At 40.6% G+C, this 27,665-nt stretch overlaps 1 protein-coding gene across 1 annotated transcript; it reads right to left on the reverse strand.

The window, feature by feature from the left end:
- Window positions 1-1,179: 1,179 nt before the first annotated feature.
- Window positions 1,180-26,751, reverse strand: SLC35B4 (solute carrier family 35 member B4). Its single transcript, XM_007982973.3, has 10 exons — window positions 26,370-26,751; window positions 19,336-19,449; window positions 16,642-16,744; window positions 14,777-14,826; window positions 12,002-12,083; window positions 11,736-11,796; window positions 10,094-10,203; window positions 9,469-9,544; window positions 6,351-6,426; window positions 1,180-5,047 (listed from the first exon to the last, which is right to left on the reverse strand). The coding sequence occupies exons 1-10, from the start codon at window positions 26,444-26,446 to the stop codon at window positions 4,801-4,803; spliced, it is 996 nt and encodes a 331-aa protein (XP_007981164.1). The 5' UTR covers window positions 26,447-26,751; the 3' UTR covers window positions 1,180-4,800.
- Between the last annotated feature and the right edge of the window lie 914 nt (window positions 26,752-27,665).

A 27,665-nucleotide genomic window follows, 5' to 3' on the forward strand; every position in this document is an offset into this window, starting at 1 on the left:
AGGGGAGGTGCCTCAGTATGATACTGAGATCAGACCAACAGACAGTGATCTCCAGGCATCAGCTTCACCTGCTGCAAGCTAACTGTACCAGCTATGGAGAGATGTAAGGGTGGGACTGGTCACCCCAGGCAGCCTACTTCAGAAACTTTTAAGAATCTTTAATGTTCTATTAGGGATCTCCTTGCACTTTCTCTGAGCATCAAATTTGCAAGGTGCTAACTACATAATGCTCTTCCCTTCTACCACCAGGCAATCCAGAGAGCCAAAGGCGAGGTAGCAGGCTGCACACTGAGCAATCGCTGGTGTACTTCCTCCCAATGGTCCTTCTTCCTTCTCTTGCTTGGAATGTGAGGAATGTTTTCCCTTATTTGCTTTCTTGCTAACCAGCTGATGGAGTGGAACAGGCATCAGGAACCTTCAGGTTTCCCAGAAACGTGAGGGAAGAAGAGATCTTGTCAAGCATTCATTTGTTCACGTAACATAAGCCAGACCATATGCCAGGGGCTGGCGATACAGAAATAAGACACGATCCCTGGCCCCTCTCATCCCTGGAATGTCTACTAGGAGGAAGCTGCTGGAAAAAGACAACACACTACAAAGCCAAGAGGGGCCAGTCTCCCATTCCAGCTTGGTACATACTGAACACATCTGAAGCTTATGACTAGTTCTTTTACTTAAAAAAATATTGTTTAGACATATTTTCAAATGTCATGCCAATCAATAATAAGGCATGGATTTTATCTATATTGACAGTTCTTTCAACCTTAAGAGTGAACTGCCACACGTAAGATTCAAATTTTTTAGAAGAAAGCTATTGAGACCAAAATGCTTTGGTTATCTAATAAGGGTGGAATGACTTATAATGCTATTTACTCCAGGCAAAGAAAAACAAAATACAATAGACATAGGATCTTGATTTCAATGTGGTTCTCCTCCGTGTGGTGCATTTCTGTCTGCTTAGGTCAATGCCACCTGGTCCACCAGTGAACATGTCCATCAGCCCTGAGCTAACTCAATGGTTTATAATTATTCCTGACCTAAGGTGTTTTACTTCCCCTCTCCATAGGTATCTGGCACTGTGGAGTGAAGCCAGTTAATGGGAAGGTAAAAATAGCAAAATAAGAAAAGTATTGTTTCCCAAATAGAGACGGGAATGGTGGTACAGATTCTCAGCCCCCATTTTGGGCTGTAACAGAATAAACAAATTTTTATTTTTAACATTTCTACATTAACCCTTCACGTTCATCCTCATCTACAGATATGGCATTCACATACCCTGCCAGATATTCTTACCATTACAAATGTACCCCCCCCATATCAATGCGTATAAGAATGTATAAATACATGCTGTGCAGATATAAATACTCTGTAAAAATCCACAAAAACATCCAGAGGCCCCAAAGAATAGAGGCATAAGCAGATACAAGATCATAGGTCTTTCTTAGCAGAAAACACTGCAAGTGAAGAAACTGGAGTGAAGAAAGTGGGGGAAGGAGTTCGGAAGTGAAATAGAGGAAAGGTGCTCAGGAGATGACTGCGAGATATTTGTTAGAATCCTTGAAAAACATCACGCCCTCTTTCCAGAAGAAAAGAGGTTTACTCTGGGTGGCACAGACCAATTCAGCTTTCATGGTCTTCCTCTGTAGCACTGACCAAATCAAAATACTGCAGCATTTCACTGTGGTTAACTGGATGGAAAGGAAGAAAAAACTAAAAACAAAGTATTTGGATTTGTCTAAATACTTTAGAACTTGATATAAATGTATCAAGTACATTACAGTTGTTTTAGTTGGATGAAAAAGAAAACAATAAAAAATAAACTAATAAACATGGAGAAGATAACATGTTTCTAATATGACAATAGAGTTTTGGCTAAAGATATGCAGACATTAAGCTAATACAATTCAAATAGCCACCATCTTCTGTTACCTTATCTGTTATACTGTCAAGTCATTCAGCAGGCACACAGGTGCACACACACATACACTGTATTTTCTGGCTAGTGTCCTTTGCTATTGATTTTTGCTCTAGCATAGAGTTTTGGATGTCTTAAAGACTAACATCTTTGTAAACAAACTATATCCTCATCTCTGAAGCATAAAATTACATGGTCTTGACCCAGAGAAAGAGGAGAGACATTTAATAGACATTTCTCTTCCAGTTAGGTAGGAGTCTGATCTTCAAAATAGTTTATTTGTCCTTTTAATAAAGGTTGAAAAAATGTCCACCCTGGATTGAAAAATCAGTTAACCAAGGGGAACATATTTTTTTTTTTTAAAGAGTAGTTTTTTAAAAGTATTAACTGGTGTCCATTAGACATATTTCCTTATATTCAGCTACTAGAGAAAAACCAGTTCCCAGGGGATTTGGGGCTTTGTGCTTCTATATGTGGTCTTCTTGTACGAGTGTTCTAACCTAAGCTGTGCCTATGCATGGTCTCCTATTCATAAGACTGGCTGAAGTATTCACATTGAGATGAACACACATGCTCTAAGACCAGATGCTAAAACCTAATGGGCCCAAGTGCTGTCTGCGCACATCAACACATACCCAATAATGAAAACCTGTAATGTTTTCATCAACATAAAATGGGTGTTAATATGTATGTGAGGCTGCATCCTATTAAGAGTTCAGAGACTCCAGATATGCGGTAATCAAGTCGCCTCTAGGGACAGGTTCTTCTATTAGGTGATAAGAAAAAAGTAGCTTTTGTTGCTTTTAAGAGGTTATTTAACACTTGGATATTTCTAGCACCGTCAATTCTGAGGAACTTTACATATTTCAAAGCAAGTGGCTTTTGATCCTATGAATGGGTTCACTTCTAATTGAGCATCTTTCAGAAGAGCCCATTACTGGCTCTAGAACACTGTCAATGTCCAGAGCAACACATTATTACTCTGTAAACTCAGTGATTTAGGTGGAGAAATAATATCCACATTTTAAGTAACAAAAACCCGAGGCAGCTGAAATGACTTCTTCTCCAAGCGACCTGGTGACTCTAGGACATTTATTTCCACTGCCGTAGCTCAAATCCATCAGAGAATAGCTCTGGACAGTGGAATAAACATACCACACCATGGAATGAGCCCAGGAGACCCGGAGAGCCACGTCTCAGTTTAAGAACACAATGTGCGCACCACAAACACACACACACACACACACACAGTCTTTGTCTATAGGCAAAAGGAGAAGTGGCCGGCAAGTTCAGCTGCTTACAGGGGAACGTGTACTGGTATGTAAAGTCCCAGCCAAGTAAAGAAAGGGGATGTGAAAGCGCAGCCACTTCCGTGCCCTTTGATCACACACAGACTACAAAAAGTACACACAAGCTACGCATATTACAGCGACAGCATTCCTCCTACTCAAGACTGTCCCGTGAGAGGAAAACTGGATCTCTGAAATGATTAGCAAAGAGAGGTATGTTTCCACATACAATAAAGCATCAATACCCACTGAGAATGGTAAGATACCTTATAGGGCAATAAAATAACAACTTTCAATTGTAGTTGAGGTTTGACCTGATTTACACATCACACACTACATATCTCCATCTATGCATTCCCCTGACTGGTCGTGACTCTATCAGAGTCATCGGGCAGAGGGGAATCTCCTGGTGGTGAAGTTTTATCCTCCCACTGGAGACCTACCCTTCTGCCCTGTGAGTGCCTGGTTGGGCCAACAGGGGCAGCCATGGCTCTTGCAGTGCTGGGCAGGGCCATCCTGCTGTCACCACTGTGGCCTAGGTAATGGGCTTCAGAGGTGCCCAGTCTGTAACAACCTTTCTTTCTTTTTTTTTTTGAGATAGAATCTCACTCTGTCGCCCAGGCAGGAGTGCAGTAGCAAGACCTCAGCTCACTGCAACCTTCATCTCCCGGGTTCAAGTGATTTTCTTGCCTCAGCCTCCCAAGTAGCTGGGCTTACAGGCATGCGCCACCACACCCAGCTAATTTTTGTATTTTTAGTAGAGTTGGGGTTTCACCATGTTGGCCAGATTGGTCTTGAACTCCTGACCTCAAGTGATACGCCCATCTCAGCCTCCCAAAGGGCTGGGATTACAGGCATGAGCCACGGTGCCCGGCACAACCTTTCTTTGTTATGAACACTGTGTCTGCTGTGAGATAGGCTGCAGGGCTGCCCTAACCACAGAAAGCAACGGATAGAAGCATCCGACTTTTTCATAGGAAAAAAAAAAAAGCAAAATGTGGAAAAGAGGAGTCCCACTAGTGTTGCTCCGGTGTCACTGGGAATCAGCTCAAGGGAACATCTGTTTCCTTCCCAAAACGCGGGAGGAAGTCCAGCCCTGCTGTTACCGGTGTCTCAGTTTACTTGGCCACTCCTGGTGATGGTGGTGTCTGACTGACAGTGAGGTGCTGCTGAGGAAGGAAAAGGTGATGGGAGAGACAAAAGGGATAAGGCCACAGGATGACAATGACTGCTGTGGCAGAGATGCATTAGAACAGCAACAGAAGGGACAATCTTTTCCAAGACCATGGATAGTAAGCCAGTAGTTCATGGAGACTCAGAATTCAATAAACAAGAATAATACTGAATATTTTGGTAAACAAAACAAATAAATGAATGGGCTGTTCAATAGTCCAGAACTGTTCTTTTTTCTATTTTAGGGCTGAGGGGTTTCTATTCAGTCTACACGTGTCAGTATGAGCAATGTGAGAAGTCCCCTCCTCCTGAAGATTTCCTGTTGCATGGCTGGCTCAGCACTGCGGGTAGCTCGGCATTAACAAAAGCGAAACGGTGGTCCCTCCCTCACGACGACACTGGTCTACATACTCCAGGCAGGCCTCAGTTCTTCTTGTTGTCCTTCTGAGGCTCACTTTTTGTGGTCCCTAGGTTGTTCCACACCTCTGTGTACATTAAGGTCCCAATGAAGACAAACAAGGTGCCCAGCCAGTGCCACAGGGTGAAGGGGTTCTGGAAGTATAAGATGGAAAAGATGAGGCTCACAAATTTGCGTAGGGTCACGACGAGCGTGACGGTGAGGGAGGCGCATTCCGTAGTGAGGATGAACACACCCCGGATGCACACGTATCTGGAGGAGTGGAGTCAAGGTAGTTTTTTGTAGACTATACTTGGGGGATCAGTGGGAGAACCTTCTGGCATGGTCCCTGGCTTAACTTCTCATATTCTAAGAAAACATGAAAGTCCGCTACGGCAGCTCTGAGGCTCCTCCTGGGGAGAACCTGCAGAACAGCTGTCCTGACATTCCATTTATAGGTACCAATTCGAAATCACCTAAAAAACTGCCAATTATTCTTATGTTGGAGTCTTCCTATGATTACAATGACAGGCACCTCCAAGGTAATGACAGAGGGTGACACTCTCGGTAAGGGTGATCCCATTCACCTTTATTTATCTTGCCTCTAGTCCTTCTATCCTCTCCTCCAGAAAGGGACTCTATGGCAAACCAAGGAGCTGACTTCAGAGGAATGAGGTCAACTGTGATTGGTTTTACTATTTCAAAGACATAATTATTTTTATAATGAATGTAAGATCATTCGAAATAACTATTTTAAAAAACGAAAGCTATTTTGAAATTTCTTTTCTTTTTTTTTTTTTTTTGAGACAGGGTCTTGTTCTGTTACCCAGGCTGGAGTGCAGTGGAGTGATCAAGTTTACTGCAGCCTCGATCTCCTGGACTTGAGTGATCCTCCCACCTCAGCCTCTTAATTTGAAATTTCTTTCAGGACTTTGCAGCAGCTTGTGATCACTGGAAATATCTTAGGACACCAAAAAATCACAGGTAGAAATCACAGATGATTCAAGCTATACAGTTTTTTGTTTGTTTTTTGAGATGGAGTCTCGCTCTGTCACCCAGGCTGGAGTGCAAATGGCATGATCTCAGCTCACTGCAACCTCCATCTCTCAGGTTCAAGCGATTCTCCTGCCTCAGCCTATGGAGTAGCTGGGATTACAAGCACCCATCATCATGCCTGGCTAACTTTTGTATTTTTGTAGAGATGGGGTTTCACCATGTTGGTCAGGCTGGTCTCAAACTGCTGACCTCAAGTGATCTGCCCGCCTCAGCCTCCTAAAGTCCTAGGATTACAGGCATGAGCCACTGCACCCGCCACTATCAATCAATGGACTCCTCTGCTTCCACTCAGGGCACTTCCTCCTGCTGCCCTGTGCCTTACTGACCTACTGCACCACTAGCACCTCTTCTGCCCTCTACAAGGAGTTCCCTGAATGGGTCTCTGTCTCCAGCTTGCTGCAGAACAAATCCAGCGAAAATCAGATTCAAGTCAACACACTGTTGGAAGACAAGAATGACCATTCTTATGCCAAAAGAACCTGAAGACGACATAAAGGTGACGGCAGAGTCCAAAGGATACTGAGTGATGATGTTCATGAGGAGGTAGAACCACATGATGGGCAGGGTCACTCCAATGCCTGGAATTTCATATAACTCTGTAGAGGTTACAAGAGGATATAGCCACATCACTTTTTCACAGCTGAATTTTTCATAGTTTGAACAGGGTAATACAGACTGAACATAACAGGAACAGCAACATTGTCTTCCTTGCAAATAGAATTGGACCACACATCACTTTACTCGCCTTGACTCCAGTCTATAGCAGCCACTAAAGTCATTAAATTGGTTTCTTAAAACAAATAGTCGTTTTAATTTTTAAGGAAATGCTTTACCATTTGCCTGACTAGTACCTCACTTTACAAAGAAACACTGTGAAGCACAGAAAAGTTGAGAATGATAAAATGATACAGACAGCCTTAACTACTCAACGCAAGAGGAATGGCGGCTAGTAACCAAATACCGTTTGGAAATATGTTCACACTAGTAATTACAGAATTCCAAAGTAAATAAGACTGTACCATTTTATAGCTACAAAATTAGCAATTCAATATTTATGTATTTATTTTTCAGACAGAGTCTCACTCTGTCACCCAGGCTGGAGTGCAGTGGCGTGATCTCAGCTCACTGCAACCTCTGCCTCCCAGGTTCAAGTGATTCTTGTGCCTCAGCCTCCCAAGTAGCTGGGACTACAGGCGCACAACAGCACACCTGGCTAATTTTTGTATTTTTAGGAGAGATAGGGTTTCGCCATGTTGGCCAGGCGGGTCTTGAACTCCTGACTTCAGGTGATTTGCCTGCCTTGGCCTCCCAAAGTGCTGGGATTACAGGCTTGAGCCACTGTGCCTAGCCAATTCAAAATTTATAAATAATATCTTAATCCGGCAAGTTGGTAATGGAACTGGCAGCCACAGGTTGGTGGCAGTATAACTTGGTTTCATTCTTCAAAAAATCAATTTCATAATCCTTATTAAGGGTCTCTGAAAGTATTCATACCCATCCTTCAGAATTAATCCTAGTTAATTCCAAGGAAGAAAAAGGTTCTGCACTCATTAAAGTACTAGACATAATAAAGAATAACTCTGAATCAAAATCAATCAAATGTCCAATGATGGTGCAATGGCTACATAAACAAAGGCACTTTCATTAGAGGAAGCATTGTACGTTTGATAAAAATGAAAATCGTAGCGATTACATAGCCACATAAAACTCAGAAAAAAAGTAAAAAACAAATATAAAATTATATCCACCCAAGGATTACAGCTATGTAAGAATCTCTGTAAATAGACATGGTCTAGAAGAAAACCAATAAAAATAAAATTAGCAGATGTCTAGGTTGATGGAACTGTGAATAACTTTAAATATATTCTTATGTTAGTTTTAGGCCAGGAGTAGTGGCTCATGCCTGTAATCCTAGCACTTTGGGAGGCCAAAGCAGGAGGATCCCTTTGGCCCAGGAGTTCGAGACCAATCTGGGCAATAGGGAGGTCCTGTCTCTCTTAAAAGACAGACACACACACACACACTCACTCTTATGTTAGCTTTATATAATGACACTTGCACAGTAAATTTGTGGGAGGAAATAAAATACCTAAGATGAAAGAGAATAAAGACACAGAAATCCTCAATGGGTCAGTTTTTTTGTATTACTAAATTGTTTTCAGGTTTTGAACTATATAGCATAATTTAAGAAATTCTGATACAATGATGCTGAGATCTGGTAAGAAAATAAACATCAATTTTCTTTCACCAATAAAATGTCTCATATATATACACACACACACACACAAAGACTCAGTTTTGGAACTTGGTTCTGGATCAGTGGGCAATGCCAATAATCTGGTATTCTATTGTCTTTGATATACTTAGCAAATATTGAAATGAAAAGGAAGTTAACAAAAGTGATTACTTTTTAATAACTTCAGAGATACACTGAATCCCTGAAGGAAAGACAATGATATCACTTATTTTGATGGACATTTAGCTCTCTTGGAAAATTCACGGATCTCGGACACTTAATCTCAAGAAAAGCAAGAGAAGGAAAATGTATCTTTAACTTGGAAATGATTCTGAAGAAGTTGAAGGCAGATTCTGTAAAACATTTTATCATAAATGCCTAGCCCTGTGATTTTTAGAAGCATTCTAACAATTAAATCAATCACATGGAATTTGACATTTTTATTTCAATAGCCCTTTGCTGTGTGGGATTTCTCAGAGATCTTAAAAACTGTTGTGTTAATATGAAAACATGATTATTTGAGTAATTCAGAGCCTTACAAACTTTCTTACACACTACCTTCACATTTTTTTGGGGGTGGGGCAAATGGAAGAGGCAACACTATAAATGCAGAGAATAGTCATAACTTCATGATTCATGCTCAGATAGCAAACAAATGTTTACTGAGCACCTACTGTCATTCCACAAAATGCACTTAAGCATTTGAGGTGTGTGCAACATAAAAGCTTGATTTTAAAAATGTTTATTTGTTCCTTGTGTGTTCACTGTCTATATAATACTGTTAGTAGATAATCAGATCATATAAGTGATCCCTTTCAAGTTAACTGACAATCTATAGCTAATTTATTAACTGGCCATTTAAAAAAGTGACAGCTAACTTACACTAGAAGCTTGAAACTAATTTTGCTTATTCATCTGCTGCCTATCTCATGTGTAACTAGGAGAAAAACCTTGTCATCATGGAGCTCCCCTCTTGCTCTGCTCCACAGTAGCTTGGGATGGATCTGTGAGCAGCTCTGCCTTTCACGACAGAGAAGGATAAACAGCAGTTGAGAGAGCTGGACGGCTGCCCAACTTCGCAGGGCTCCCGTCTCTGCAGTGTGCTGTAAGTATTCATTTGCATTCTCAAAACATCAAACATTTCACATTCAAATGCAAACACACAAATATCAAAGCAAAATAGAAAACTCAAAAATATTCTTTTACTTCATTTGTAAATAATTGAGAAACTCCTCGGAAAGCTTTTGCTGCTGCAATGACTGGAAAGTGGAATGGAGACATTTTCGAAAGGAACACACGATTTGAATAGGATCATGAAAAAGGCCGTGGCCAAGTCAAGAGTAAAACTGAGACTCTGCCTCAGAAATTGTCAGGTAATCCTACTGTCTAACCCCAAACTCACCAGACTTATTGAATAGAACTGCATGGTCATAAATATCAGAAGCCAAGAAGATGAAACCGGGAAGTGGAAGGGCGTGCTGTGGAAAGAAATCGGTCACATACATGTAAGTGCAAAAACATTATAGAATAATTAGAGTAGCTTTACAATGATTAAAAGTTGTATAGGTTGTTTGACAGCAATATAAAGAAAAGCAAGTTAGACTTAAATATATACGGTGCTTCTTGACTAGTTCACATTGTATGGCAGGATTATCAACTCCCAAATTATGGTTCTTGCCCTTATAGGGTCTGAGGGCCATTACAGACAAAGCAAACAATGAAGCCAGCATCCTTTCCTCAACAACAGGGAATGGAGAAATTTAAACATATAGTCATTCTGCACAAAAGGATTTGCTAAATATGCAGACACAATTTAATTCGCTTTGATTGATTGTGTCATCTCATGCAGTGATCTGTGACTCAGAACCCACCAGAGCATCTCATCAAAACCGCTTCAGTCTGTGGGTCTTAAAGCCATCTACCGATAATCAACCTCCAACTACACCAGAAGAATGGGAATAGTTCACTTGGAGTAACATTTTACAACTTAGGAATTTTCATGTTCCCAGGTTCAACAAGTTGCTTACATTATAAAACAAAGCCTCCTTGGAGTGTTTCCCAAATTGTTTGTAGAGAGTCTCTTGGAATATACCCATCCTTGCGGACATCAGAAGAGCAAAAGTCAGTGCCCCAATACCTAAAAAACATCAGGTTACAAGATGTCTGCATTTGTTCATTTCCAGATGTTTTTCTTGAAGAACATTATTGTTTAAAGTCCTGCAAATATTACAAACTAATTGTAGAACATGTACAAAATTGTAAAAAGAAATAAAAACACATTATTACCATCTAGTCCTTTACAGCTTTCTACATCTCCTTATATATTCATTTATGTAAAATTTTTTACACTAAGACAGGATCAGATTGCATATGGAATTTTATATCTTGCTTTTTTCATGAGCTTTTGCCTGGACTTTTCCTTCAAATCAGTCATTAAAATTTTTTCAAAAGAATGCTTTTAATGACTATGATATGGATATAGCATACTTAGACATATGAGAATGGTTATTTCCAATTATTTCATTATTAAAATCAATGTACATCCTTGTATACAAATCTTTAAACAAATGTTGATATATTTTAGGATAAACCCTCATAAGTGGAATTACTGAGTCAAAGGCTGTTGGACATTTAAAAAATACAATACTTTTTATAAATAAATATATTTAAAAATATCATATATATTTTTCCGTAAAAGCTGTGTCCATTTATACCCAAACTGTTTTTATAAAAATAGTTGTCTTACTGTACCCTCAGCAGCAATGAGATAACCATTTATCATCTTGCCGGTATGATAGGCCAACATAAAAAGGTATTGCATTTGGGTTTCAATTTGCATTTATTTGATTACTAGACTAGTGAGGCTGAACCTAAAATTGTTGGGTACTACTATTTCCCCCGTGAACTATATGTTCACATCCTTTGCACATTTTTCTCATTGGGTATTTTTCTAATAGCGCATGAGGATCTTTCTATGTTACAAACAGCAACCTAAAGGGATAAAGTTTCAAAGCCAAGAAGCAAGGAGAACACAGTTCTTTCACTGCTATTTCTCTTCCACTTGGTCAGTCTCAATCTGTTATTGTTATCATTGAAAGCCCCTGGGACGATCTCACCTCCATATCAAAAAAACAGGAGAACAAAGCTCTACAGGAGCTGCCTATTTAATTCCACAGAGAGATCCTTGTATTTTTAAAAATTCCCCAGGAGATTCTGATGATCAGTCAGGTTTGGGAACACTGCCATATGGAACAGCTAACCTCTGAAGAAAATAAGTCTTTAGAAATGAGTCCCTCGGAAATTTAACGAGTCAATTGCTCTAACGTGCCCTTCTCTTGCAGAAGCTTCAGCTCGGCAGACAGATCGTGAAGAGACGGATGACATTCAAAGAGTGTGATGGGCAAGTAGACACACACTTCTTTCTACACCAGTGGCATCCAAGAAAAACACGGATCCATGTTGTAGAACATATTGCCATGGATGTGGGGGCATTTTCTTTTTTTTCCTTTCTTGAACGCTAAGGTTCAGAGAAATATGATCCCAGGTGTCTCTCTTCCATGGCATAACTTGTTTAGCTGAAGCTTCTTGCCAAGAAACATGTCTCTTAGGAGAAAACTCAGCAAACACAACTGCAGAGGCAATTAGCTTTATTATCATTATTGTACTTGCCTAGTAACCACCACACAAATGCCTGGAATCCATCATTCTCACTCAAGCTGGATTGGGAAGTCTAGGAAATGAGAAAATAAACTAGGTACAGAGAGCAGAACTACATGCAAGGTGCCAACATACAAGGGAAATATTTGTTACCCATTTCCCTCCCCTCTTCTCTTTCAAAATCTTTGTATTACCTAAAAATTTGAATTTTATTAATTGCCTGGTAACTGGGCCCCAATAGCAAGTAGTGAACATAAAATGATTTGTGAGCTTCTTACCACCTGCTTTGCTGACATAAAAGTGCAAATAAATATCCCCACAGACACCAGGGCAATGGAGGTATATTTGAATATACTGTATCTGCAAAAAAAAAAAAAAAAAAAAAGAAGAAAAACACCTTAGGAAAGCACAGATATGAATTTCCCAGTGATATTTACAGTCAGATGGTGCGTGAAAGTACAAATCACTAAAATATGACAGACAGGATTACTTTCCAGCACAGTCCACAGAAGTATGCATATGAATGAATCAGGATATTGACTGGTTTCTAACCAACACTTTTCCTTGGTACTGTTTAGTCTGTCTCCAACACTTTGTTGACCAATCGATTATTTCATCAGGAAATAAAAACATAAATAGACCGGATGTGATGTTGCATTCTGCTCTCAAGAGTCCAAATGAAAGCCTGACCCTGTCCTTACTAGGATCTGTTGCTTTTCCTGTCTTTAGGGGGCCCAAATCTGTGTCCTAAGACACACTATGCAAGTGGAAGAACAGGCTATCAGGTGCAAGTAGCAGGATTCAATACTCAGAACATAATCCAATCATCCATTCTCTGGGGGAGGCTTGTTTTTTTAAATCTCTGAATGACTTAATGTTGTTTTAAAATGTTGGCATAGTTGGATAAGGGGAAGGATATTCGGATTATAGAACTACGGGCAGTAATAACAGTACCATTTCACATTAGCTAGTATCATTAGCACCCTCTCAGATTCTTGGTGATCAAGCAAAAGGCCTCGGGCAAGGATTAAAAGAAATTTAACTAAGAAGATGAACCATCCCAGGTTTTCTACTCGAATACATAGTATTGTTTTGGTCACAGTACTTTGTAAAAGGCCAGCAGAACTAGCTAATAAGCAGAGAAAGGGACCAAAAGGGCCGAGAAGACCATGTTAGAGAGCAGTTGGGGAGGAAGCAGGTATGAGCGGATGTATGGTAAAAAATAATGAACCTCTTTAGTTCGGAAAGATCACGCTGAAGAGGTTTACAACTCAGGCCAAAAAGAATAATAAAGGCATGGGTAAGGTGAATATAGATTTGATCTCCAAATCTTGGAAGGAGGAGCACACTATGAACTTGAGGGTCTTCTACCCAAGAGAAAAGGAGATAAGAAGTTAATTCACTCTATTGGAAAGTTAACTTACGGAAATTCCTGCTCTATGGGAAAGAGATACACATAGAAAAGAGTCAAAAGGCTTAGACAGATGCAAGATGACACCCTCAGAACAAGTTCTTAAGGGCAACAGATGCTTGGGAAAGACCCCTAATATTTTGGGGCAATACCAGGAGAACACAACTCCTCTTACAACATGTTCTTTGGTATCCTTGTTATGAGCCAGAATCAAAGGTTGGAAAAGAGCACAGGCCTGTCCCAAGGTGAATTCCACACTATAAGAAGCATGGTGATCACTTCAAGTGTAACAAACCTGACCATCATATGTATATATGTTGAAATGCAGAGAACCAAGAAGAAAGAAAGAAAACTATAGTAGTACTTTTCAGGGAATTCATAAGCCTCAGGAGATGAAGGGTCCATGATACGGAGCCTAGCAGGACAGGACAGCTGTTCTTTTTATGACACAGCCCTTAATACTTAAAAACTCTAGGTTCTCACATTCTGAATTGACAGCTACTTTCCAAGCACGTATAGAGAGCTTGGGGCTGGATATCAAATACATTGAAAAGTTGCCATCACTTACATAGTTTTGGTCTTACCAGTGAACTTTCCCTGAGAAATTTCCCAAACTGTATGTGTTGTCTCTCGCTAACATCCTTCCTGCTTAGGAGTGAGGGGTGAAGCTCAAAGTGAAGGTGAGAGACAAATACTTTGAAAAAGCATCCCAGGTACTTCTGGTACCTCCTGCTCCTATCCCAAAGAGAGCCATTGGTGATGGTCACAAAGAACAGCCCTGAACCTTTCCTTCCATCTTCTTGGCTATTTGGGCCTTTGTTAGGAATTTCCTTTTTAATATGTACAACCATTCCTTAGTTCGCTATGCTGTACTGATAAGCATCTTCTAGGGCAGCAGTGTCCCATGGAATTTCTGGGATGTTAGAAATGTTCCACATCTGGGCTCTCCAACATGGTCGCCACCAGCCACATGAGTCTACTGAGCACTGAAAATGTGACTAGGAGTTTGAGACCAGCCTGAACAACATGGCGAAACCCAATCTCTACCAAAAATACAAAAAAAAATTAGCTGGTCATGGTGGCACATGCCTTTGGTCCCAAATACTTGGGAGGCTGAGGTGGGAGGATCACTTGAACCTGGGAGCTGGAGGCTGCAGTGAGCCGAGATCGCACCACTGTATTCCAACCTGGATGACAGAGTGAGACCTCGTCTCCAAAAAAGGAAAAAAGAAAAAAAAAAGTGTACATGACTAATGAAACTGAGATGCTAAATATTTAATTTTCTTTAATTTTGAAAAATGTAAATGTAAATAGTCACACGTGGTTCGTGGTGACCATACTGCACAGTGAATCTCTCTATCATCTTTTTAAGTTGGCTTCGCAGGTTATTATGATACTAAAATTCAACGATGGCAAGAGCTATTCAGTTCTACATAGAGACCCCATAGGTGTCGCCTCTTACCTGGTCAGCTGCTTCAGGACATTGCATGATTGGGCCTCACTGGTAAAGAACTAAGAAAAGAGGTAGATGGCCAGAAGCAAACTTATCACTACTTTGAGACAAGGAATCCAGATGACTAGCTTATGGACAGGGGCTCAGGATATCATTTCCATTCACAAAATATAGAAGTATATTGTTTACCTTTTCTTCAAAATGATAATTCCTAGAATCATGTTGGCAATTAGAGAACCCTGCAAAAGGAGACAACAGTAACAGGTTTAGTGCGCTAGGAAAAAAACATAATTCGAGATGAATAGGAACATGGGCAAGGGGGAAAAACATGGAATGAAGGAGGCTAGGATGAATAATTAGTAAGATTTAGTTGTTCTTATGACGGCAAAAGTATAAACCATAAAAAGCTATTATGATGGCTGGGCGTGGTGGCTCACGCCCATAATCCCAGCACTTTGGGAAGCCGAGGTGGGCGGATCACCTGAGTTCAGGAGTTTGAGACCAGCCTGGCCAACATGGTGAAACTCTGTCTCTACTAAAAAATACGAAACTTAGCTGGGCATGGTGGCAGGCGCCTGTAATTCCAGCTACTCAGGAGGCTGAGGCAGAAGAATCGCTTGAACCTAGGAGGTGCAGATTGCAGTAAGCCAAGATGGCACCACTGCACTTCCAGCCTGGGCAACAAGTGCGAAACTCCGTCTCCAAAACTATATGTGTGTGTGTATATATATTTTTAAAAAAAACCTTTTAAAGATGATAATGAGAATAAAAAGGATCAATTCTCAATATAGTCATTATCAGCCCTACTTATAGGCATGTTTTACATCCCTAGAATACTGTATTTTCATATTTGTTTGAAAAATATTTGCATATATGTGGATCCATGAGGTTCAAACCCATGTTGTTCAAGGGTCAACTATAATTGGTCAGTGCTGAAGCTAGGGCTAGCAGGAATAAATTATATCATGGACTTATATTTGTCGAAATTTCCATCTACCTAATTTATAAGAGCTTTTAATAAGCTTCTCCCTATTACCTGCACCCTCCACCCCCGAACACTTTTTTTTTTCCCCCTCAGATGGAGTTTTGCTCTTGTCGCCCAGGCTGGAATGCAACGGTGTGATCTTGGCTCACTGCAACCTCTGCCTCCCGGGTTCAAGTGATTCTCTTGCATCAGCCTCCCAAGTAGCTGGGATTACAGGCATGTGCCACCACTTCCAGCTAATTTTGTATTTTTAGTAGAGACGAGGTTTCTCCGTGTTGGTCAGGCTGGTCTTGAACTCCCAACGATCCGCTCACCTCAGCCTCCCAACGTGCTGGCATTATAGGCGTGAACCACCGCGCCCAGCCCCTGACTAGTTTTAATGGGAAAAGTCATGCAAGGATCTCTCTGCTCTCTAAAAAGGCGACAATCAATCAACAGATGTTTTTGAAAGTCTACTATGTTTTCAATGCTTTGAAGGTCACCTTAATTATTATAATTGCTTTGGAAACTCCCTCAGGGAACAGTACAATCTCACAAAAATCTCAGACCACATGGAAATGTTATCATCACAATTATCAGCCTTTTTTGCCTGGAGTGCTTTGGGAGAAACCCTACCTTCATCAAGAATTTCCCTTTATTATCTCAAGTCTCTGCTTTAAAAAGTAAAATCAGAAAAGACAAGTATCTCTTTCATGTTCTGGAAGTAAATGTACTTTTATGAAAGAAAGAAGTAAGTGATAAGAAATACGTTAAATAACATAGCATGTTTGAATATAAAATCAAAGAGATGAGGGAAAATGAAGGCAAAATCTGTTTCCTAGGGAAAATTTAATTTTCTTTTTATTAATCACTCATTAGGCCTCAGATGAATAAAAGTAAACCATCCACTTTGAGATTTCTTTTTGCCTTGCTTTTCAGATGAAAGCCACTTTTGCTCATGCATTCACAAACCTATTCTTCTACTCAAGACCACTTACTACAAGACCCTTCTAGTTCTGCCATATATTCAATTGACCTATTTAACTATACTTTTCAGACGAACATACACACGGGATCCGGCAGCACTTACCGATCTAAATATCATATGCAGGGGCATGGCAATGTTGAGATTCAGGGCATAGTTGTTCACCACGCTCACGGTGAAGAACATGGTCACCATTATGGCATAGTACCTGAAATGCAGACAGAATAGCTCATCAAACAGAATCTAGGATTTCAAGAAAATCAAGTATAGGAAATACGTATTTTTGGCTAAAAAGGCATTTTGCATATTTCCTCTGCGTTACAAAATTGCATCGCTATTATCATGCAATGTCAACTACTAAGTAAGTATCAAAATGCTTCACAAAGCCAGACTAACATGGGAAAGTCTGAGTTATAAAGTACATTTAAAGAAACACTATTTAATATTTTTCAAGTATACATAGCAACTTAAAATGATTGCATTGGTTCTTTGTAAATAATTTTCATACACCTCTGAAGAACTTGCAAATGGCTGATTCTCTCAAATACGTCCTCTATACACTTGTTTGTACTGTTAATTTTCGCTGTTTCTAAAGAAAGTATTTGCTAAGTTAAGGATTATTTTCAGCCTAGCAGCTGCTAAATTCTCCCGCATTCTGAACTAGTGGCCTCCAAATTAATGAGGACATGGTTTGACTTGTACAGATTTTTATTTAAAATCAGGGTCTCTGTTTTTTGAAAGTTTATAGGTCTTAAAATAATAACAGAAACAAAAACAAACAAACAAACAAAATCCAGTAACCCTAATAACTTAAAGGGATAAATACAAATGAATAATTATGAACAGATGAATAAACAAATAATTTTACATTTATATGTCATCACTGTGATCCAGAAAATACATAAGATGCCTTCTACATATATTGGGCTAAACCATATAAAATTGCCGTTTTTATAGGTCAACAAGTTGAATGCCAGAAATTTCATATGACTCAACTTACCATATTCAGTAAGAGAAAAAACAGTATTTAAAATAAATGGCTAAAGAATGCAGGGCAAAGGCAAATAAGTGGTTCCATATTCTTCAGGAAATGTTGATCTTTGAGATTCCCAACCATTTTCCACCTTTGCACAACTGAAGGATATGACGGCACTGAGTCCTAAGCGATCTTCCCTGAAAGAACCCATTCTGCGTTGCTAGTTAGGTGTGGAGCCATACACCACAACAGGCCAGTCAAGCCAAGGCTAAACTAATATAGTCTGGAGAGTCTGAGGAACTTGACAATGAATACACATGCAAAATTACCAGCAACAGCTTCTTCACAGCTTCTACATAACATACTATCTGCAACTTTATCAGGTTTCTTGCCAAATTTTCTTAGTTCTATCTTGAAGAGGTGCCATTTACAGAGAGTTTGTCAAGGTCTTTTAGGACAATTAATTTATTCCACATTGCTTGCCTAGAAATTGTTGATGGGGATGAATGACATGAGCAAAATTTTGATTACGGCTCCACCTACAGAAAATAAAATGGCCACCACACATAGGACATGCATGGGAATATGGTTATGAGGGCAAGATCACAGAGACCCTCAAAGGGCAGGCTGGGGAGTCTGGATGTCATTCGGAACATCATGGTAACCACAGAGTGAGGCCACATGATAAAATGATATTAAGTGAAATGGACGGATGAAGAGGTGCGAGGCAGGGAAGTCAGTCAGCTAGGATGCTATTATAAAAGATATGGTGACAGGGTATACTTCCTGATCTATGCTAGTGGTAGAGAGAATGGGGAGAGACAGTGGGAAGAGGCGGGAAAGGGCCAGAGGAGTCAAGAAATTCTGGGGCTTTTACTGCAATGTAAATGCTGGTTTTTAGGGGCAGAAAGTTTTATGCAGATACTAAAGCCAATGAAAAACAAAAAGTATCTGGAATATTTAGCATCGCATTGGGAACTTTAAAAGTATAATATTAACAAAATTCAGCCAGATTTTCTATAGCAGGCTACGTAGGAATGCTGCAAAAGAAAACCAACAAAGATGGGCCTTCGCCTTGGTACTTGGATATATTCATACCAGAATGTCGCTCTAAAAGGGAGTAAGTGATACCATGCTACTAAGTTCTCACAATTGGATGGATTACACTTTTATCTCGAGTCACTCTCAGCAAGAAAGGTGAGTTTTCAATACATTGTTTATCATAAGAACTGCCCTGTTTTCTATTTGGCCCCATTAGTACAATTAAGCAAATTTGGATTAATGGACTACAGGTCTGGCATCAACAAATTTTGACTTCGCTTGCCATTCATTTTCTTTTAATTGGGGTGAAATTCACGTAACATAAAACTAACCATTTTAAAGTGAACAATTCAGTGGCACTTAGTACATTCACAAAGTTATGCAACTACTACCTCTGTTTATTTCCAAAAGCCATTCGTTTCTCAAGAGAAACAAGGATACTCCTCTTTTAGAATGTTTGATAACTTTACCAACACAGAAGACAGTACAAAATTTGTGGTCACACTAGGCCTTCTGAGTAATCCTATACTAAATAAGAACACACACACATACACACCCTTGTCTCCATCATGGTTATTTTAAATCTTGTGGCAGAAATTTTAGCTTGGAAGTAGGCACCCTGGATTTTCACAACGTATTAAATTCAGAAAATGACTTAGTATTCTACTGATATCTCTGAAATAAATCTTACAAAAGAATGTCTCATACTCCTTTTATACAGGTACCACCTCTTTACTTTCTTAAAAAATCCAAAAGCTAAAAGAGACTCTAATGTACCATACCTTATTGGGATAGCTGGTGGCTTCCTTCCCAAATCAGCTTCAAAGAGGAAGCCTTCCACAGCAATAAATAAAAATTGTGCAAATGTCACAATGTTCCCACATCCTGGATGCTTCCTGTATAGTGAATAACAAAAGAGGAGGGGAAAGGCACAAAAATTGAGATAACACTAAAATGCATTCTAATGAGAGGGCCAGAATAACAGGGTGGAGGGATTTCGATTACCCACTGTCCTTTATTTCAATGTTCATAGCCTTTGGATCACATATACTTAGCATTGACCTCACAGAGAAGAATGTCAAGCTTTCTTATTTTACTCTTCCTTGTGTGTACCAGGCCATGAGTGAGAATTACTGTGACACATTTGTTTCCAAAACTATGATACAGCTTTCCTAGTAAACTGCAGGAAATTGGTCATAAGTTCTTATTGGGATCTTTGCTTCACCAAAAAGGTCTTTAATCAGGATCCTAGTCAGCTTAGGCAGCAAAGCCCAGAGACAGAAATATGCTCAGGTCTCCTGGAACGTTTATATATCCCTCCTGACCAGGAATCACCAAGACTGCTGTCAAATGAAAAATGAACCCATTGTTGATGATAGGGACATTACTTTAATGGTAATGGTGCCCAGCAGCGGGGCAAAACTTGGTTCCTGGGATGGGGGGAATCTTATTCTTTTTATAATAATAAAATACAAATATACATACAGTACCTGAACCAGTACACCTGGGGGAGGGATTAAGAAAACAACGTCAAAAAAGTATTCTGGAGGAGGCATAATGAACAAAAGACTGAAAAACACTGCCGTAGTCTACTATTCTCCACAACACTTAACCCAGTGTTTTGAATATATTAGGCACTCAAAAAATGTTTGTGGAATTCAATAGATTCTCTTTAGTGATCTATGAAATAGTTGGGGAAGATTCCCCACGTTCAACAGTGATTGTTAGGAACAAATTTACAAAGTTAAAAACTTTCTCCTGACATTCATCTTGAGGCACTCTGAAAACCAGTCATTTAAAATGTTCAGGTTTTCTTGAGCATGTCTTCCATTCAGCTCTGCTCAATCACTGGAAGAAGAACAAAGTGAGCAGTTATCTTTGCTCTCCTGAAGCTTCCAGATTTCCTATAATCCCAATATTCACCCGCCTTCGTATTCTGCGTTTTCATCTTGACCAATGGCATTTACCTGAAGCTGATGAAGAGAGGGATGTAATTGTATTATCACATATTAATATAATGCTACTTATCAGAAATGACTCCATTCTCCATTGGTGGTGTTAGTATTATATATAAATCAATGCCAAGATCTACAAGTCCTTAAATATACCCATCAGGCACAAAAATAAGACAGCCCAGGCAGGAGCCATTCCTACAGAGCTAGGCTTACTAACTGAAGCAGAACTGTTGCTACTCTTTAAGTTCTGCTGCCTATGAAGGTTTCCTTGAAAACTGCTGTCTATTCAATTCAACAAGTTCTCTTTTAGCACTTCTTATGTTCAAAGGACAAGGCTAAATGCAGGAATCCATAAATAATCATGTAAGACATTTACCTCATTCAAGGAGCTAATTAAAACCATTAGCCTAAATATGAGCAACAGAAAGAACTTTAACTCTAGACGGTTGCTAGCACGGTGCTTTGGAATGCGGGCCAGCCTACTCTGCTCTTTAGAAACCTGTTTCCCAAATGGTCGGCACGGTGGCTCACACCTGTAATCCCAGCACGTTGGGAGGCTAAGGCAGGTGGATCACCTGAGGTCAGGAGTTCGAGACCAGCTTGGCCAACGTGGTAAAACCCTGTCTCTACTAAAAATACAAAAAATTAGCTGGGTATGGTATTAGACAGGTTTAGTAAAACCCTGTCTCTACTAAAAATACAAAAAATTAGCTGGGTATGGTGGTGTATGCCTGTAATTCCAGCTACTCGGGAGGCTGAGGCAGGAGAATCACTTGAACCTGGGATGTGGAGGTTGCAGTGAGCTGAGATCACGCCACTGCCCTCCAGCCTGAGTGACAAAGCGGGACTCTTGTCTCAAAAACAAACAACAAAAAAACAACCTATTTACCCAAAGAGGCTCACTCTCCCACTTCTAATTTGATTAGTCTGGAGTAGGACCCTGGAATCTGTACTTTTAAAAGCTTTCCACTTCATTGTCATGTGCAGCCAGGTTGGAGAAATACCAGTTGAGGTGCAGGGAAAGGGTTAAGAGTGTGTGTGAGTGCATGTATCGCTGTGTTTGTGAATGCACAGGTAGTTCTCAGGTGCTGACACAAGGTTGGGAACCACCATGCTCCACCGTGCTTAAAAGTACACACTGACATGTGAGATGCTGCTCTGTCACTTGCTGTGTGACAGAAGTGAATTATCTAAGTCTGGTGTTTTTATCTTTAAAATGGAAACCATATAAGTGCCTATCTCTTTGATTTATTGTAGAGTAAATGAGTCATCCCTGAAAAGCACTTAACACAGTGCCTGCCACAGAGTGAAAACGGCAAGTATGATGACCAGGATTCAGGATCTTGCATACTGAAAGGTCTTCAACCTTTAAAAGGTCCTCCCCCTTTTAAAGACATTCCAGTTGACTAAGTTTTCTCATCTCTAAAATGAAACTGACTTCACTGTTGTAGTGAGCACTCAATGAGAAAATACATATAAGCGCCAAGCACAAGACTTAATCCAAAAGAGGCTTAAAAGTTTCCTTCTATGTTCTCTTTAACAAGCTTAGGCCAAGTCAACTAAAGAACAATGATCAAGATCCAATTACGTGTAGAGTTAGGTGGCAGCTTCCAGGGAGCCCCCAACTTGAAGGGGACTGGATCCCTGCCCAAGAAGATGACAATATGAGGGAGCCAGACATGAAGGAGGAGGCCATCAGAAGCCAGTGCCTTAGCAGCGATGGTGAGGGGACAGACCATGTCCCTTTACCTTTCTGCTCTCACTTTCCGATCAGTGACCCACCTTCGCTCAAGCAAGAGAATGAATGGGAGTGTTTCAATGTGATCTAGAATCTTATAATGTCTATGAGAGATAAAAAGAGATTTAAAAAACGATTCACTTTACATGTGTATTCTCTATAGGATTTTTTAAAAGGACATCCTAATACTTGTTATTTTATGGAGGTGGGTATTGATATGCCCATTTCATTCCATTGCTAAAGACGCTGAGGGTCCCATTGCACTGCGTTAGGTAAGTCTCCCAGGGGTCAGTGGCAAAGAAATGGCATTTGCAGTTACCCTTAGCATTATGATTATTACAATTCAGTGGGGTTTGGTATGGGTTTTTAGTTGTGCAATAATTGCCACTAATGTTACGACACTCCCAAGAGATATTCTACTCCCATTTTGAGTCACTTTCCATTTCTTGCTTTCTCCAGTCCAGCAACAACCCTAATTTACTTTTTGTTTCTATTTCTATAGAATTTACAAATCTCCCTAATGTGCTCAAATAATTTTTGAAAACTCAACTTATGAAGCCTTTTTGAAACACACTGTTGTATAGCTACCAGTGGAATTATTTATTTTAACTTGAATAATTCATTTTAAAACTTCAGAGTAAAAACTTGGATCCCTTAATCTTGTTTTCTTGAGCTCGATTCCTTAGGAATTGTAATCACTAACTGCAAACAGTTTCTCTTACTTTGAATTCTCTTGGCAAAAATTCAAATTTTTATTTAAAAAATGATGCAACTTTGAAGAGAATGAATTGGGCAGATAGTTTATGCCTTTTGCATTTCTTTTGCTGAATTTAGGAAACTATTTAATTCAAGATCAGGCACTTGAATGAAAAATAAAATGGGAAAAAAAGTTTCAGATTGTTTTCCTGATGTAAGGCATGTAATATCTTACCTAGTTAGCTGGTGTGTGTATATCTTGTTTCCAAGGTAGAATGTAAGCTCCCTAAGGAGGAATATCAAGGCACTCGTCCCTTACTATCTATCTGCTCTGTCCACTGCATTGTGTTTTAATATTGGTCCCAATTGTAGGTATAAAAATCAGAAAGAAAAGCCTAAATTTGTTTTCCAATTTGTGGAAAATGGTTACAAATGTCCTCTTCTTCCTGCAAGTCACTTAGCATTTATATTTAGTATTATACTTGCTACTTATTAGGGCACCTAATGGCTCCAAGCCAGCCAATATAAAAAGCACAGTTCCTATGCTATAAAAATTTATGGGCCTTCCACTGTGATGCCTCAAGATAAAGTCACAAATTCCGAGGCCATATCTAGAAAGAACTTTAAGGCCATCTGGTTCAACTAGCTCTTATTTTATTGATCTGTAACACGAGAAGTGGAGGCTTGTCTAAGCAAATTAGGAAAGGGCTCTATTCAGTCTGGTGCACCATTGATTATTTTAATATATGTACCTCCTCGCCACTTTATGAAAAACCATTGTTTTATGCAAAAAATGCAGATTTACCAAAAAAAGAAGAAGTGATGATTTATTTACAAATTATTCAAAATATTTTAAATAGAAGCTCCTATAATGCATGAAAATATTTTGTAAAATCAGATTTGTCCAGGACTTTGCAGGACCATCTCATAAAAGAAATAAATCTGTATTGAAACCAAGTTGTTGGAAAGAATGGGAAGCCCTGCAAGTGTGCTTTAGGCTTCACATGCACATCTCACTTCATCCTTCAAAACTCTGTGAAGCTGGAAGAACCATCATCACCATCACCCCCTTTTACAGTTGGGGCAGACTCAGGGAAATCAAGTAATTCAGTCAGGGGCTCACAAAGTAGTAAAGAGGGGATTCAGTTGCTTGCATATTCTCATGTCATACAGCCTTTGGCAAGATTTAATTTAATGGCATATTCAACACAAATATTACCATTATTCCCTGACTTTCAGTTCCATGGCTGGCCTGATGAAATCACTTCTTGATATTTTCTTTTTTTATTTTTTGAGATGTAGTCTCGCATTGTTGCCCAGGCTGGAGTGCAATGGTGCTATCTCGGCTCACTGCAACCTCTGCCTCCCAGGTTCTAAGGATTCTCCTGCCTCAGCCTCCTGAGTAGCTGGGATTACAGGTGTCCGCCACCATGCCCAGCTAATTTTTATATTTTTAGTAGACATGGGGTCTCACCATGTTGGCCAGGCTGGTCTTGAACCCCTGACCTCGTGATTCACCCACTTTGGCCTCCCAAAGTGCTAGGACTGCAGGTGTGAGCCACTGTGCCTGGCCGACTTTTTTATATTTTCACATCAACTGCTGCCAAAGTGGCCTTCCTTTAAAAGTGTATCAGACTTACAGTTGGATACAATTTTTTTTTTTTGTCATTTTTATATCCCTCACCACCCTCACCCAAGTCAAAAAGACCCTCACCCAAGTCAAATAAGACACCTTTATCAACACTTTCTGTATAACAAAATTTCAAGCTCCGTAACAGCAAAACTTAACCCCATACAGAGTTTACCTTAAATAAACTGATTGCTTCAGGATGACTTAATCAATGATACCCAATAAAACAAACTTCTAGTAGGCACCACATGAAGAACTGGATAACCAAAATCTATGGGCTGTTCAAGTTCAAAACTGGCAGGGAGGTTCAAAAAGGTATTGGACTAGGAGCTTAGATATCTTGGCTCCCATTTCTGGCTCTGCCACTTACAAGCAGTGAAAGGTCACCTAACTTCTTTGGACCATTTCCACTTCAGTAAAACAGTTTATAATTCTTGACCTATCTTCTGCACAGGATTGTTCGGATGATCAACAGAGATACCAGTTGAGTATCTCTCATCTGAAAATCTGAACTCTGAAATGCTCTAAAAAATCTGAAACTTTTTGAGTACTGATATGATATTACAAGCGAAAAATTCCACACCTGACACCTTTGCTTTCTGATAGGTCAGTGTATACAAACTTTAATTCATGTACAAATTATTAAAAATATTGTATACAATTACCTTCAAGCTAAGGTTATGTGTATAAGGTGTATAAGAAACACAGACGAATTTGTGTTTAGATTTGGGTACCATCCCTAAAATATCTCATTATGTATATGCAAATATTCCCAAATCCAAAAAAAAAAAAAAAAAATACAAAATACAAAACACCCGTTTCCAAGCATTTCAAATGAAGGATACTCAACTTGTAATGTATAGATTCAGAAACACGAGCCAGAAAACACTATAGGTATTGTTTTACTGCCAGGAAAAGGAGGCCCAGAGAGGCTAAGTGACTTGAAGGGCTACACAGCCAGTGGATGACGGAGCCAAGAGTGAAATTTCACAACACAGCTTTTTAGTCCTGGAGCCTTTTCCACACCACCTGTTGTCTCTTCTGTAATAGCTTCTATCCACTGAACTTTGCACATTCAAAGCGACCTCAAAGAGCCCTCTCGGGTCACTTGGACCAATCTTCTACATAATTTTTTTTTTCTTTTTGCAAGCCACCTCAAAGAGCACTCCCGGGTCACGTGGACTGATCTTCTACATAAAAATCTGTTCTACCGCATCATTTATGTATGCACTCATAACCATCTCCAAGGCCAGTAAAGCAAATGCTTTGCAGGACGCCGTAATAAAAGTAAAACTTTCTTTGCAGCATGTACAAAGACTCTGTACGTCAAAAATCTCTGCTCAAGTCCAGCCTGTGCCATTTAACAGGATCGAAAAAAGAGCTGGAGTTGGATGGGAAGGAAGAGAGAGAGTGGTTTGGTGAAGGAACCTTGGTTTTGACACTAGCTCTCCGCCGACCTTGGACTGGTTATGTGAAAAACTCTTCAGGCTTCAATCAATCCTCCCCGAATGTAGAAAAGGGGTGACAACAGCAACACCTTGAGTGTTCCCCCCGCAGGAATGCTTTGAAACTGTTAGGCGGGACTGCGGCCGGTGCGCAGTTTTGGGAAGCAGCGCACTCAGCGGGGTCCCAGGCTGCCCAGACAGGACGGATTGTTGGGGGGCTCAGGCCGTCCTGCCCCGGGCTCCGTGGGCGGCGGGATGGTGCCAGGGCGTGGGCGCGTCCCGGGGGGACCTCTCCTCCGGCTTCCTCCGCCCCGCCCCGGGAGACCGGGTGCGGCCCGAGTGGGTCACTCACCGGGCCAGGAGCTCTAGGAAGATCACGTTACTGCAGCAGCCTGCGAACACCAGGCCCACCGCCAAGGCCGGGCGCATGGCCGGTGCAGGGTTGGGGGAGCGAGCGCACAGAGTAAGCGCCCGCTTATACCGCTACCCCAGGAAGCCGGCCTCCTGCCTCGCCGCAGCGCAGCACATCGCACGGTCCTGGAGAGCCGCTCTCACCAGGGGCGCCGGGTCTCCCCTTCCCCCGCGGTCAACACCGACGCTGCCACCCAGGATCTGTAGTTCGCAGTCAGCCTCGGTCCCATTCATCCGAGGGGGCGTCCGAGCCCCAGCCAGACTACATGTCCCAGGATGCCGTGCACCTTTACGTCAGGCTGCGGCGTTCCCGCTTCCGCCAGGCAGCTCAGCCAGAGAAGACAAGGGGACGAGGTGCCCGGCATCCCTCGCGCGATAGGCGGCCGCGGGGCTTGCTGGGAAATGAAGTCCCAAAGGTGACTGTTTATTGCGAGAACGCCCAGAGCGCAGAAAGTAACTCGGCCGCCAGGGTCACAACAAACTTGCTGGCAGCGGCGGCACTAGAACTACAGAGATGTGACTGCTTGTTATAGATACCTTCTAGCATCTGAAACAACTCTGCTTCTTGAACTAAGTGGAAGTAGAAATTCATCTGAACTTACCTCTCTACCTCTAGTAAAGAATAGTGGGACTCAGAGGTTCTGAGGTTGAATCTTGGCTCATCAGCGCTGCTGTCTCAGGCTACTTCTCTGAGCCTCAATCTCACCTTTGGTAAAGAGAGGATCGAGAATGCCTATCTCACCTGGAGGTTGTGAGAATTAAAAGATATGATCTCTGAAAAGCCTAACATACTAAGTGTATTGCTTTTATATTATCATTCTTAATGAGGCACCCAGGGCACTAATTGACTCTGGTAGCAACTCTATTAGCAACTCTATGGTGAGGACTCTTTCTTTTCTTCGCTTTCTCTAAGAACCAACCTTCCTTCCTAGCTTCCTTTCTTCCTTCCTTCCTTCCTTCCTTCCTTCCTTCCTTCCTTCCTTCCTTCCCTTCCTTCCTTTTTTTTTTAATTTTAATTTTTTTCACCCGAGACACAGTGCCCCCAGAACATGTACCCCAGGACTTTCTTTCATTCATTGTTGTAATGTGCCAGCACTGTTCAGACTCAAGACGGGTGCTCATTAAATACTGAATTTCACAGGTAGTAGGCATTCTATTCATGTTAGTTCTGCCTACTCACCTTTTTAAGGCAGCAGTTCTCAAATTCTAGAATACATTAGAATTAGAACGTGGAGTG

This window comes from Chlorocebus sabaeus, chromosome 21 (genome assembly GCF_047675955.1).
Source record: "Chlorocebus sabaeus isolate Y175 chromosome 21, mChlSab1.0.hap1, whole genome shotgun sequence".
NCBI classification, from domain to species: Eukaryota; Metazoa; Chordata; class Mammalia; order Primates; family Cercopithecidae; genus Chlorocebus; species Chlorocebus sabaeus.

Coding starts and splice junctions, on each gene's coding strand:
- SLC35B4 (XM_007982973.3), bottom strand. CDS start 26,446: ATGCGCCCGGCCTTGGCGGTGGGCCTGGTGTTCGCAGGCTGCTGCAGT. Junction 12,084..14,776: donor ATTATCATTTTGAAGAAAAG/GTAAACAATATA, acceptor TTTTTTTTGCAG/ATACAGTATATTCAAATATA. Junction 10,204..11,735: donor ATTTGTGTGGTGGTTACTAG/GCAAGTACAATA, acceptor GATGTTTTTTAG/GTATTGGGGCACTGACTTTT.